General features: G+C 44.7%; 1 protein-coding gene across 1 annotated transcript in view; it reads right to left on the bottom strand.

Moving 5' to 3' along the window:
• Positions 1-13,818, bottom strand: part of PLCH2 (phospholipase C eta 2) — a 373,398-nt gene that overhangs the window by 29,001 nt on the left and 330,579 nt on the right. Inside the window, exons 15-16 of the mRNA XM_059716700.1 lie at positions 3,653-3,742; positions 1,868-1,968 (exon numbers count right to left, since the gene is read on the bottom strand). Of these exons, the coding sequence (XP_059572683.1) occupies positions 1,868-1,968; positions 3,653-3,742 (191 nt within the window). The remainder of the gene's footprint in view (positions 1-1,867; positions 1,969-3,652; positions 3,743-13,818) is intronic.

Below are 13,818 nucleotides of genomic sequence, written 5' to 3'. Positions count from 1 at the left end.
GTAATGGATATAGAAATACCAAATGGAGACTTACTATAAAGACACAAGATGCTGCCTAAACTAGCTCTTGAATTAAGACAGGGAAATGGCCTCCTTTTCTTATATGATAAAGACAAAGGGAGACTTTAATCTCCCAGGGAGAAATCACACTTTCAGATCCGGTATACTGAAGGACCCTGACCTTGTACAGAAGGTTTGATTAGGGACTTTAAGGGTGGAAACAGAGGGTGCAGACAGAAAAGCAGCTCTCTGATGCAACTCATAGCACTTTGCAGGAAGCGCTATGGGTTGCAACAATTCTCCAGACATAACAGAAGTTTGCTGTTTGGTCTGGGAGTTGGGGAGTGCAGCTGCTTGCTATAAGCCTGCAGCCCAGTCTTTGTAGCAACACCACTCTCCCCACCCAGTGCAGATGCTGTTTTCAGAATGGGAGAGGGGAAAGGTAGCAGAGGGAGCTCATTCAGGGGGCTCCAATCCACCCACCCCACTGTCCAGCACCAGCTGAAAAGATCCCAGACTAAACTCCCTCCATTCCCTTTCTCTGCTCTCATTCTGAAAACAGCAACAGGCTGGGAGCTCTCCAGACACAAGTTACAGAACGTGCTCCATTTTGGAGCACGTTCTTCTGAACCCTCATGCAATAAGGATTCAGATTTTTGTGGGATTGGGTCCTTTTAAAGCAGTCTGCAACCATAAACTTCTGTTTGGTCATGGTTATAGCCCACTTTCTGGGGGCAGATCAGGTGAAAATCGTCTGCGTTCAGATGTTACTTTTGTGCTACCATAAAAATGTTTATGAAGACATACAGTGAAAGCAAACAGACAGCTATACCTTCTGTCATGCCACAAATGCTGAAAATTGTGTCCCCAACAAAAGGTTGACAATAAATTGAGCCACTTTATTGCAGCCCATATCAGTTTGTTTATGTTGGGACAAAATGGGTAGCGTGAAACTGCCTGTGATCTCCAGCCATCTAGATCAGGGGCTCTGGAGACTTGAGAGGCCCAGTCCTGGACACCACAGGAATTCCTGGATAGGATTGGCCCCCTCAAGCCCGCGGACCACTTGCCTCACTTTTCTCACTTACCCAGATGCATGCCAGCAATCTCTGGGGACATGTCTGGGTAAAAAGAGAAAGTCAAGGCTTCACTCCAACACACGATGCATATCTGTGCAGCAATGATAGGTGTGCTGGGGAAATCCCACTGCAGGGGATTTCCCTGGTGCACTATCTGTAAGGGGGGAACAGGGAACCCCCTATGGGAGTTCCTTCCTCCTGGCTTGCTGATGCATGCTGGGAAAATCCCCTGTAGAGGGATTCTCCCACATGCAGTATCTGAAAGCAGGGAGTGGGGAAGTCCCCTCCTCTGTGCTTGCAGACACACATGCAAGTGAACCCCTCTGCAAGGGATTCCCCACATGCATCTGCAAGTGCAGAAGCAGAAATCCACTTAGGAGTTTCCCAATTCCTGCTTGCAGATATGCATATGAGGGAATCCCTCTGTAGGGAATTCCTTAGGTCCCTGACATGGGGAGAGGCAATGTTTGAAATCAGGGGTACATTTGGGCATGTCATCTGGTGATGTCTATAGAAGTCCATGGAACATGATCAGCTGTTCCATGCCCTATTGTCTGTTTCCAGTCTAAATATTTTTCCACTTCCAAGTACATTTAAATCCCAAAGAATCACCATTAAGATAATACCTTGATCCTTCTCCTTTGCTTGAGGTTCTCACCCCAATCAGCACATGTTCCAGTTTGCCTTCAACAGACTGGCTTGTACAGGTGAGACTTGGTCCCTAACTTCCTACATTTATGAACACACCACCGCAGAGCACTGACTTGTCCAGGATCCATGTTACCAACCTGCTGTAATGTACTGAGCCCCTTGCTAAGTTTCCTTGAGAGTCCAGGTCATCTTCTCCCTCTTCCAGACTGGATGCCCTTTTCAGTTTGCCTCCTTTTTTCTGTGTAAAAGAAAAACAAATCCATGATACAGAATAGGCAACACTATGCAAACATGGTTTACTTTCTACTGGACATCAAGGATAGATCAAAGAACAAAAAAACCAGAGAAAACTTTGGGGAGGGGAGAGAAGGAGAGGAGAGAAGGTGTCTTTGGACGTGGACAGAGATGACATTTGTGGTGCAATTGGCTCCTTAATAATCACTCTAAAGCTGCGCCCAAAACAGAATCACTCAAAGCTGTGCAGAGCCCTTTGATCATGTGATGAATTAAGCTTCATTGTATAAAGATTCAAATGAATCCACTCCTAAGCAGAGAGACTTCATTAACTTCTGTCTGCTCCTCAGATAGATTCAGATGCTGTCTCTGGATGGGAGGGAGTGAAGCCAGGGAAGGAAGGTCCCTTTTGGGGTTCTCAGCCCCACTGGAGTGCCCTCTTACCTTAGGGGGGCTCCAATATACCCACACTCCCACTCCAGTGGGGCTGAAAAACCCCCAGAAAACCTCCCTCCCATGCATTCTTCACTCACTCACTGAGAGACAGCAACAAGGCTCCAAGGAGAGTGGGGTGGAGCCAGGGGAAGAGACAGAGGAAAGTAGAGGAAGACTCAAGCTCTTTCCCTGGATCAGCTTTGATCCTCCATCCTCCCGATCCAACAGTGAACATCTGTTGGGTTAGGGGGAAAGGGATCAGGGAAAGGGGTCTGTTGGGTAAGGAGGAAGGTTAGAAACTCATGGCGATTTCTGTGAATTGCCATGAGTTAGACCCAGAAGCTGCATTTCTGTCTGCATCCTTCATCAGAGCATGAATGCACATAGCTGGTACTAACTGTTCACGTGCCACAGGGCCATGCTAGCAGTGCACCTAAGTAAGTCACGAAATAACATGGGGCCCAGGTTTTCAAGAGACTAGTGATTTTTCGGGTTCCAAACTTGGCACTTTACAGGGTCCTGATTTAGAGAAAGGACCAAGCACCCATCTGCCTGGAAAGCAAGTCTCTTTAGAAGGTTTCAAGTTGGGCACCTGGAGTTCAGGATAGCTAAAAATCAGTAACCATACTGGAAAGCCTTGGCACAAGGACTGATCTGGTACAAATGTTACCTAGCTTTTAGTCCCACACAGAAAAACTGGTATCTGAGCAGCCAGAGAGTCTGCCACACACAATTCTGCTTGATTATTTCAAAAGCAATTCACTCTGAGAAACTGGCAAACAGCAGCTTTGTACAAGACTCTGCAATATGTCAGAATTGATCTGTGCACACATGGAGGAGGCAGCCTGGGGTCAGAGCCTTCTGATATGGGATTGTACATGTCTCAGTGAAAGGTGCTCCCCAGCTGAAATCCCTGCAGCTGTTACTATTATTACTCTGTGCAGAGAGGGTATAATGAACGGGTTATCCCTTATTTTGTTTCTCTAAATCATTTTGCAGTAAGCTGCTATATAAGGAGGTGCAGTAACCGATAACATTCAGGTTGGATCTTGGATACCTTTGGCATTTGATGGTAAGTGAAGCAAGTTAGAAAGAAAGGCAGCTGGTCATCCTGCCTACCTGACCAGAAGAATGTGATGATGCCTGTCAGTGATGCAGTTACGTCTCTCTTGGAGGCAGAAAGAATCCTCCTACCTGGGAGCCTGATGATTCCTTCTGCTGCAGGGTGAGATGTAATCTGCTGAGAAACTCACCTTGCGCTTGGAAAAGCTGCCCATCAGTGAACGGCTGTGTCGTTTGCCGCTTGAGTCTTCCCCAGATTCTACATCATCCTCGAGTTTGTTCTAAGGGGACAGAGGAGAAATACTAAGGAGAGAGAGCAAATAGGATAGTGGGCTACACATGATCACACATGATACAGCCCAAAAAGCTTTGTGTAGCCCATCCCAGTGCAACAACAAGAACTGGTCAGGCTGATACCAGTGCCCCCTATCATTGCAGTGCAAGACCCTGGAAACCACAAGCATGAGTATATTGATTGATGTTTTCTGCTGGTACATTGATCACCCAAAAGCTCTGTCAGAGCTGACAGGTACCATGCAAGGTGCTATGCACCTGTCTTCAGTAACGTTAGCATCTTGTTCATCACAGCTAAACCTGGGTGACTTTAAACATATTTCATGCATCAATATCTGAATGTTTTGTGCCTCAGGATTTGCAAGACAGGTGTGGAATGGGATTTACTTCTTAACTGAGCTGCTGACTAGCTATGTTAACTGGAATGAGCTCAAGCCCCCTGCTCATTATTGGAGTGGTAGATGCATGATTGAAAATGCATAGTATTGCTACGATATCTCATGGTAAAAGATACAACTTGCTTCTTCCAGCTGTTGAGGGGATTTTTCATTAAGGACACTGGGCAAAGACAAGACTGCATAGACTCACCGAGTTCGGTCTGGGACTTAGTAGTTATGGAAGGGACCACTGACTGCATTACAAAACACTGCCCAAACTGCTGGGTTTAAAAGAATGCACAAAAGCAGGCACTAGAGAGCTTCAGAAGTACAGTTCTGTTTCTAAACCTAACCTAGAATGACTTTCAAAATGCTTGCTAAGTAACTTGTCTACAATATTTCTAATTTGTATAGAACAACCTTTCTAAGCTTTTCTTGTAGCTAATTATAATCTCTAAAATGACAGTGCTTCAAGTTCATGCACTTCAGTCTGTGGGTTGAGAACATTTTTATAAATAACCATTATTATAAAATTAAAATATAAATGTGAATGCACAGAATATAGACCTTTTTTTTTAAAAAAAAAGAAGAACTAATTTTTAAATGCACTTTGTTCTATAATGGAAAACAAATCCTTTGTGTTGAAAAGCCATCACCTGCGTACATTTTATGCTCCAATTCCTCCATGTCTGAGACAGAAAAAAAATGTTGCATCCCTGACAATGCTCTTCACCTGGCATCATCATTAACTGAGCGCATTCGGCTATAGAAGCTGAAGTCATTAATAAACAATTTTTACAAAAAGCTAACAAAATCCAACAAACTAGGCTGCTAAACACCTCTCCCTCCAAAGTCCCAATTTACATTTTCAAAGACTGCCACACTCCATTATTCATTTGCAATGATGGATTATCCCTCTGTATAGGGTATGAATTATAAAAAGAGTTAGTATAAAAATCTCATTATGAACAAACTAGAAAGATTTCTAAATGGACATCAATGAGAGAGATGTTTTTCTTCATAAATAGCTTTTACATAAACAATGTAAGAGACTAACAAAAACCCATGACAAAATAGTATGACGGAGGGAAATGTGCTCTTCTTTGTACTCTTGGCCAGAATCAGATCTTGAGGTATTGTAAAAAGTAACATGAATTAAATAGAATTTAGCTAGATTTGTCCCAGTCTGCCATCACATTCATCCTGTCTCTTGGTGTGAGGAAAAGGAAATGAAGTAGTAGGGAGAAGCTTTGTTAAATAGTGTAAAAAGGGTTTCTGACATATATCTTCAGCCAGTGAAAATAGGAGATATTAATAGCTTTGGGCCAAAGTACAGAACATAGGGTCTTATATGTTACAGCATTTTACAGGTCAGATTTTTGGTGTGATTCCCTTATTTGATGTACCTGTTGGGAACACAAGCCACAGCCTTTCTTCACTTCATACCATGCTGCTCTTGATGCATATACAGCAAAGGGAACCCCCGAACAACAGAGGCAACCATGACAATGGGAGAAAAAAGTAGAGGACTAAAGTAAACAGAAGATGGTGATAGGCAGGAACTACTCTACAGTGTCCTTGGAGGTAGGCATTATTAGCTGGGTTAGTTGCAACTTTATTTCATAAGCAAAATACCTAGAGTCATTAGACATTAAACTCACTAATGTGGCCACACAAACTTCTTGCTCATCCACCACACCATCAACAAAGCAGCCTTCAATGTCACTGACTAATCTAAAGACAAGGAAATGGCTTCCCAAGTGTACAGAAGAAGTCAAACCTGTTCAATGCCTGATGGAAAACCCCTATTGAATTTAGTGGGAATGAAGACAATAGGCTTCCAAAAAGTCAAACTACAACAATAAAACTAAACACCATTAAATGTAAAGGTTATCTTGCACAGGGAAAATTCTGTAGGAGACTTCCAAAGCCCTGGTTTTCTATTCAACCCTACACAAGAGTTCCTTAAGGAAAGCTCACAGTATCCTCAAACTTAAAAGCAGCACACAGTAGAGTTTTGTAGTCTACAAGAGCTTTGCAGTGTACCTCTAGAGGGCAATGGTCCCCCACACAGAAAGCACAGCTACTTCATGAGTGGTCACTGAGCAGAGCTATTTGGAAATTACCAATGAGTGTGCATGTGTGTGTGTGTGCAGGCTGGGTGTCTGTGTGCTTGTGTGTGTGTGTGTGCATGAGTGCATGTCAAAGCCCAGTCCATCAAAACCACAAAGTTTGCCAGAAATATCCCAGGGTCAACAAAAGGTTTGGTTTAGGAAAAGTTTCTCAGGAGCAGGAGAAGATTCCTGGTGAGAGTAAGAGGGAGGCTCACTTTCCTAGAACAGGCAGTACCTGGTGCCCAGCACTGTCACTGGGAAGAAGGCTCACTAGTTAGGAGTCCCAACTGTGCCTCAGTCAGTGTAGGGACTCAAAAGTGGGTCTTCCACACACCACAGGAAAGCCCTGAGTGCCAGGAGACTCATTGCCCTGGGGTGATTCTCTCTCTCTCTTTTTAATATGAAAAACTTCAAAAAAGTTTGGACACTACCCTGATATTTCACAGGACAGAGCTCTCAGTTTCACAGGAAGAGAAAATCCACTCCCTGCCTAGTTCCAGTACTTGTAGTGTTTCAGGAGTTGGGGAGCAGAACTTTTATATTTTTAAAATGAGAAAGAAAAGATTATCAATTAATGGCACAACTTCTCAGATCTGAGCCAATGCAAGGTATCACATCTCTTCTACATGCAAACATTGCACATACATCAGCACTGGAAAATTTGGAGCTTAAACTACTTAAACAGTTTTCTTTCTTAAATTTTAACGTTTTTTTTTTTTTAAAGAAGCTATTTGTAGGTATAAAATATTCAAGATGTAGCAAATCTCTTTAATAACTTACAGGAGCATGTAATAAAGCAACATTATAAATAGTTAATTCCTGACAATCTGTCAGAACAGGTGTAGCTGCTGTTAAAATAAATGCTCGTGCCGAGCTGAACACACAGTGAGAAGCTGTTTAATCATGTTACACAACTGTGTGCAGCTGACAAAGCAATACTGATCAGACCCATTCACAAAGAGAGAAGGTCAAGCCTTGGATCCAGAGTGACTATCAGTGTTGAAGTCTGAGTCTGCAGGTAGCCGTGCATGAACTGTGTGGAGTCCTTAGCTGCTACTAATAATGGAAACAATTAACAACAGTGTCTATAAAGGGATCAGCTAAGCTCCCAGTTTCTGCATATTACAACATTTCCAGTTTTGAGAGTTTTTCATGCTACAGAAAAAGTCTCAAGAATTGTGTCCACAGTATGACATGCAACCTGCGAGTTAGGTCCCTCTGCCAAAAGAATGGTACAGGATGGTATGCTTGCCCCGCTCACTCGGGAAGCATTAGAGGTTACAAATAGAGCCTGCCATACGTTCTCAAATCCCCCATGCCAGAACATCACAGCCAGACTTCCAGGCCCGAGCTGACAGCTGCTTGTGCTCCCAAAACCTTAACAACCTCCAAAGGACTTGCTCTCTGGTTTTTGACAGAACAAATCTGTCAGGATAGAAATGGGCAATAGCTTAAAAGGAGCAGGAGCCCTTTAACAATTGCTTCTGGGCTATCTCACGTGAAGCAGTGAAAGGGAAGCTCTCCAAGACATAGGGCAGCCCAGGGAACTTGGTTCTAGCCTGTAACATTGCCAGACAGAAAATCTCAGCTGAGAAATCACGTGCATGTGAAAGAGAAAGGCCCAGAAATACCTCTGTGGCCTGAAAAGAAATGAGCTAAATGTGCGTTACTTATAGACCCCATTGCATGATAAGGGCCTCTGATGAATAGGAATGAAACATGTTAAATGATAGGCACTGAAGCCACTTACCATAAGGTCAGCATAATCAAGCCATCAAAGTCAGCAAGGTACAAGCAGCTTGCTTTTCATGTCCTTCAAGGTTTCTAGACAAAAATGGTAATGTTTCTTCTATTAAATTAAACAAGCCATTTCACAGGCCAGGGCCCACTGATGGAAATGTGGGAGGAAATCATTAATTTCCTTCTCTACCTTTATGAATTGGACTTGGGGCCTGAAATTCCTTCCTCCAAGACATGAACTCCAGAATTCAGGTCAAATCCACTGAGTGAAGGCAGAGCAACTGGGATTAAACAGGCTCCCAGAGCAAGAAAGGAGAAAGGCCCAGCACTGGAGCTCTGAAGTGGCCTCGCTTACTTCCCAGCATTGCCACAGAGTCACTGCAGGACCTTGGAAAGTCATGCAATGTTTCTCTCCCTTGTTTTTCCTTTATGCACATGGGGCAATAATTCTTCCCGACTCCAACTAGTCTAGTTAGATTGCAAAACATCGGGGGCAGGAACAGGAATGTCCACAGACCCAAGAAGAGGCCTGGTATCAGCACTGTCACCTAGTCACCGTGACAGCTCACTCTTTGGCTCCAGTGGTGCTAACAAATCAGGTTGAAGCAGTCAGTTCAATACCAGCTTCCCCCCGATGTTCTGTTGCTGTAAACTGGCAGGAGGACAGAATACCCACTTCTTCCTGCTAGCCCGTTACTTCTGTCACCGCTGTACTCCATGGAGCTGTGGGGAAATGGACCAGCCTGCTTGGCAGCAGATTCCAAGAAAAAGGCAAACAAAATGTTAGGGATTATTAAGAAAGGAACTGTAAATAAAATAGAAAGTATCCTTATGCCACTTTCTAATTCCATGGTGCATGCACACCTTGAATACTCTGCCCAGTTCTGGTCCCCACACCTCAAAAAGGATATTGAAGACCTAGAGAAGGTACAGAGAAGGGCAACAAGGATGATCAGTGGTACAGTGGGGCTTTTATACGGGGAGAGACTAAAGAGGCTAGGCCTACTCAGTTTAGAAGAGGGACACTTGAAGGGGGACATGATAAGCATTTACAAAATGCTAAATGGTGAAGAGAAAGTAAAAGGGATTTACTGTTTATTCTCTCTCACAACAGGGGTCACAAAATGAAACTAGTAGGTAGTAAGTTTAAAGCTAACAAAAGGAAATTATTTTTCATGCAGAGTGTAATTAGACTGTGGAGCTTATTGTCACCAGATGTGGAAGCTGACAGTTTGGCCAGATTCAAAAAGGGATTGGACATATTCTTGGAAGAAAGGGGCATCAGTAGCTACTGAGCCTGGGAGTTAGGGATTCACCCTCTGAATCAGAACTTCCTAGACCTTAAATGCTGGAGGCTGCAAGTGAGAGAGGAACAGTGGAAAGAACTATGGCCATGCCTAGTTCACCTTCCCTTTCAGTATCTACTTTCTGTCACCATGACACAGGACACTGGGCAAGATGGACCTGTGGTCTGACCCAGTAAACATCTTATTCTTATGTTCGGATCATCTGAAATCTGGCTTCATGCCATTCTGGAAGGAAAAAAAAACACCCCAGCGTAAAAGAAATTCTCTGCTAAACGCCAACGGTTTGCTGTGAAGCAGTTTGTTTGATGAGCTGGCACAGGGCCATGAACCTGAAAGTTTGGGTTACCAAAGAGCTGCAGCTCCTAGGTCAGCCAGGCTTCTGGCTGCCTGTCAACCACTTGGTGAGATGAAGAAGAGTTGTGAACCTGGGCATTTGGACTCCCCAGAAGCCCACAGGGCAGGAAGTCAGGCAGGTTTCCAGTGAAACCCGGCACACTCGCATCACAGCTACAAATACCAAACCTCTTCTGTATCACTTCAATCCCAGTGCCTCAGGAGTCTCTGAGAACAAATAGCAATCGCTTAAGCGTTCAAGCACTTAGGAAGCCTCAGCACAGATTTGCACAAATGGGATCATATATTACATATGACCCACAAAGAAGTTCCCAACCAATTCTTCTGCTCACGTGTGCATTGTGTCCCTCATGACTCAGCCTAGGAAACCTTCAGACAAGTAGTTTTTAAGAAGAGCTATTAAGCAAGTAAGAGGAAAGTCTCTTATTGGCAGTCAGAATTTGGCAGCTAGCTGCAAGCAATGTAAGGGACTGAACCACATACTACACCCCCGCAACCAAGTGCCCTTCAGAACCGGGTGGGCACATCTGCGCACATGTGTGCTTGTGTGTTTTGCTGGGGGTGAATGATGGGAATCAGGCATTTCAGGGTTCAATGCCCAGTCCCATGGCCAGCCACATTTCTCCCTTCTGTTACTCCAGGGCAGATAACTGTGCTGGGAATAAACAAGCAGGTATAACATATCTCCAATGTCCAGCCCAATGAAAATTAAAGAGGACTAAACATTCCCTCCCACGGGAACACAACTGCCACTCCATATCCAAACAGCTTCATTTTGCTGCCAAGATGCAGGAAGATGTAGTTTGCTCTGATTGGATTGGAAGCTGCAGCAGCGGCACATCACAGCACTGCCTCCTGCAAAGCTACATACCCAAAATATTTACAGTGCAAGTTTCCTCCTGCTGGAATGCAGCTCTTAGCTTAAGGGTTATTGTTATTTTGCATTATGTAATGTATGATCCCATTTGTGCAAATCCACGCTGAGCCTGCCTAAATGCTTGAATGCTGAAATGATTGCTGTTCAGTCTCTACAAGCTGAGCCCTTGTACACTGTTCCTAGCATTTCACTTAATTCTGTCTCAGTTATTTTCTGGAACAAAGCCACTGAGAGCTGCTGCCCCTCACGGCAGTCTATTCCCTCTGTCCCCTCTACACATGCACAGGACTGAAGTGATGCACAAAACAATGAATTTGTTTGGGCATTGTGCCTGCCTCAAATGCAGCTTTCCTTCACTGAGCCAGGGAACAACCTGCTGGGAAGACAGAAGGCACAGACCCTGCATCTTCAGGGCAATTCCTGCTACGCCTCTGCAGAAAAGGGTCAGTTCTGCTTAGTAATGGGAATGCTCATGTCACTCTTCATTAAGGACTGCATTCCTCACACACAGGGCAGCCGGCACCACTTCACTGTCTACAGGAAGATTAAAATATCATCAGTTTCAAGGCATTTCCTGTGGATGGCTACCAACCTCAACAATCCCCTGGACCAAAACTGCCCCAGTATTCAAGATGAACCAGACAGGTGGGTCTAGTCTCCCCTTGGAAGTGCATGTTCTACTTGTGCCACCACAAGGAGATACTTCAACTTCGTAGTGGTCTAAAAGAGAGTTTCATTTTTGTTGGCTGTTTATACAATGCCAAGTTTGTTCTGAACTAATTTTCTATGATCCTATGAACTATTGTGCAGTGCTGCTGTATGCTTACTGAATCCCACCCCAGATGTAGCTGCATTTCAATGGGGAGAAAAAGAGCTACAGATGCATGTGACTTGCTTTTACAGCTTCTTTCTGAACTAAGCTCCTGCCTGATTTCCATGGGAGCTTGGCACAATACAAAACACCCCCCACACTTGCAGATCTACACAGAACTATTTCAGAGATGCTTATGTGCACTGTACACACACCACTAAAGTCATGAAAACACAGGTTTACTTAGGATGAGAGCTGCCACTTTATTAGTGAGTTAGGGTACCAATGGGTCTGGGCTGCTGCTCAACCAGCATTTAGTTGTGGATGTGGTGGCAATGGCCAGGGTAGGTTGATGGTTGGAACAATATAAATAATAGGGCTGGCAAATGATTAAAAAATGTGATCGCGATTAGTTGCACAATGAAAAAATTAGTCTAAATTAATTGTGATATTAATCGCACAGCTAAAAATTCAAAATTACGCTCAGAAAAACTGAAAATTATGCAAAATTATGCAGGTATTTTGTATGGTTAGGAGCTGCACGAGGTGGCTCCACAGAAATCTCACCCCCCCCTCGCCAGCAGCTGCCTCCACAGGGTCACAGGGTGTGGGGCCACCATTGCCAACGCTTCCCAGGGGCCCAGACCAGGGATGCACAGGGACCCACAGGCCCAGAGCCTGCTTTTGCTGGAGCTCTCAGGTGGTCCTGACCCGCCTGAAGCCTGATCCATGGGGCCTGAGGATGCCAGGTAGCCCTGCCACGGCTCAGCGCCACCTTCCTGAAACCCCTGGTGCTGCCAGCCTGACTGGTGAGGGCCCTGGATGGGGGTTGTGGGTGTGCCCAATCTCCTGCCCCTTCCTGCTGCACCTGCCTGGAGCCTGCGCCTGGGCTGCCCTACAGGTTCTCTGCACTGCCACCGCTGCCCCGCTGGGCAGTCCAGAGGCGGCGGTGACAGCAGCAGGGCAGGGCAGCCTGGATGCAGGCTCCAAAAACACGTGCGCAATTAACATGTTAAAAAAATTAACATGTTAATTGGCTCTTGCGTTAATTGCGCACATTAACAGCGACTAATTGACAGCCCTAATAAATAAATATTCATCTTGCAACTTCTAAAATTATTTGCATTACCATAGTAACAAGGGCTCCAGCTAAGCTTTAAGCCAGCATTGTGCTAAAAGTTGTAAAGCACATAGTAAAAAAAATCTCAGCTTCAAATAGGTTGCAATGTAAACAGAAAGAAAAAGGTGGGAGAAGGGAAGTCTTGTCTTCCCTTTGCACATGGCCAAACTGAGGCACAGAGAGCCCTACCAACTCACTTAAACTACTTTGAAAATCCTGCCTCTGTGACTTTGCAGACATTACACAGGAGTTTGTAGAAGAGGCAGAAACTAACCCCAGATCAATACCTTAGCTGTAAGGGCAGTGCTAACATTGATTAGAGAAGAATTGTTCAGATCAGGACTAATAAACTGGAAGCCCAGTGACTCACACACCCAGAGTTTGCCAGTACCAACACCTCGCTTCCCCCGCTTCAACAGCATCAAAGCCAGCTCTAACCAATCTGCAGCACTGCATAGTGCATGATATGAAAACAATATTGTGTCCTTTTTTGAATAAAACTCCAGCCCTTGAGCAAAGCCACATCCATGAAAACCTATAGCATCAGTCCCTAAATCAGACACATGCCCTCCTATCTACTTACCATAAGCACAAGTGCCCTGTGTGGCACACTGACATTTACTGCAATGGATCTTTTCTCTCCTTCTCTCCAGCAGCTGCGGGCAGGCTATGAGTGCATGCCCAAGGCTCCTTGCTCTTTTATGAGACACTTGGCCATATATTCTTTACATCTTTTTCCATGGAAGCAATTGATGGGCATCTTGACCTGCAGGCTGGCATTTCCAGATACCAGCTCTGCCTTCCTCTCTCTCTCATTCCTGTCCCCTTTCAGAAATGGCTTTGAGCTGTTTGCCAGACATCACTTTCCAGTGTGGGTGGGTTTTGTTTGGTTTTGTAGGAAATTTACTCCCTAGGACCACCCCTCACCACCACTTCTGCCCCAAGGGACTACCTTTTCCACTGCTTTCCCTGTGCAGCGACAGTTGCTAAAGGGCCTGCAGAAAAGTGATATTAATGGTTTCTTACAGGAAAATCAAAGACTCGCATGCTTCGCTGCTCTGGAAGCATCTGATGGAACATGCTAAACAGGGATGCTGGGACTGGATCGACAATAAATATTTATCATGATTAAGGGAAAAGCCAATAAATGCCATTAGAGCTCCAAGCTAAATTAACTCCATGCTGCAAAGCTGAGTCTTCACTATCATTCAGGATTAACTGCGATTATGCACTGACTCCACCAACCCATGAAGCTTTCCAAATAATAAATCATGTACATAACAACTAAATTAAACTGAATTCCCCTCAGCTAGCTGGGAGGGCCACTTCCATCCCTGGATGGAAAGGTCCCATCCCTAATGCA

This window comes from Alligator mississippiensis, chromosome 13 (assembly GCF_030867095.1).
Source record: "Alligator mississippiensis isolate rAllMis1 chromosome 13, rAllMis1, whole genome shotgun sequence".
In the NCBI taxonomy this organism is placed as follows: Eukaryota; Metazoa; Chordata; order Crocodylia; family Alligatoridae; genus Alligator; species Alligator mississippiensis.
The sequence above is the reverse complement of the archived record's forward strand: the minus strand, read 5'-3'. Positions and strand labels throughout refer to the sequence as shown.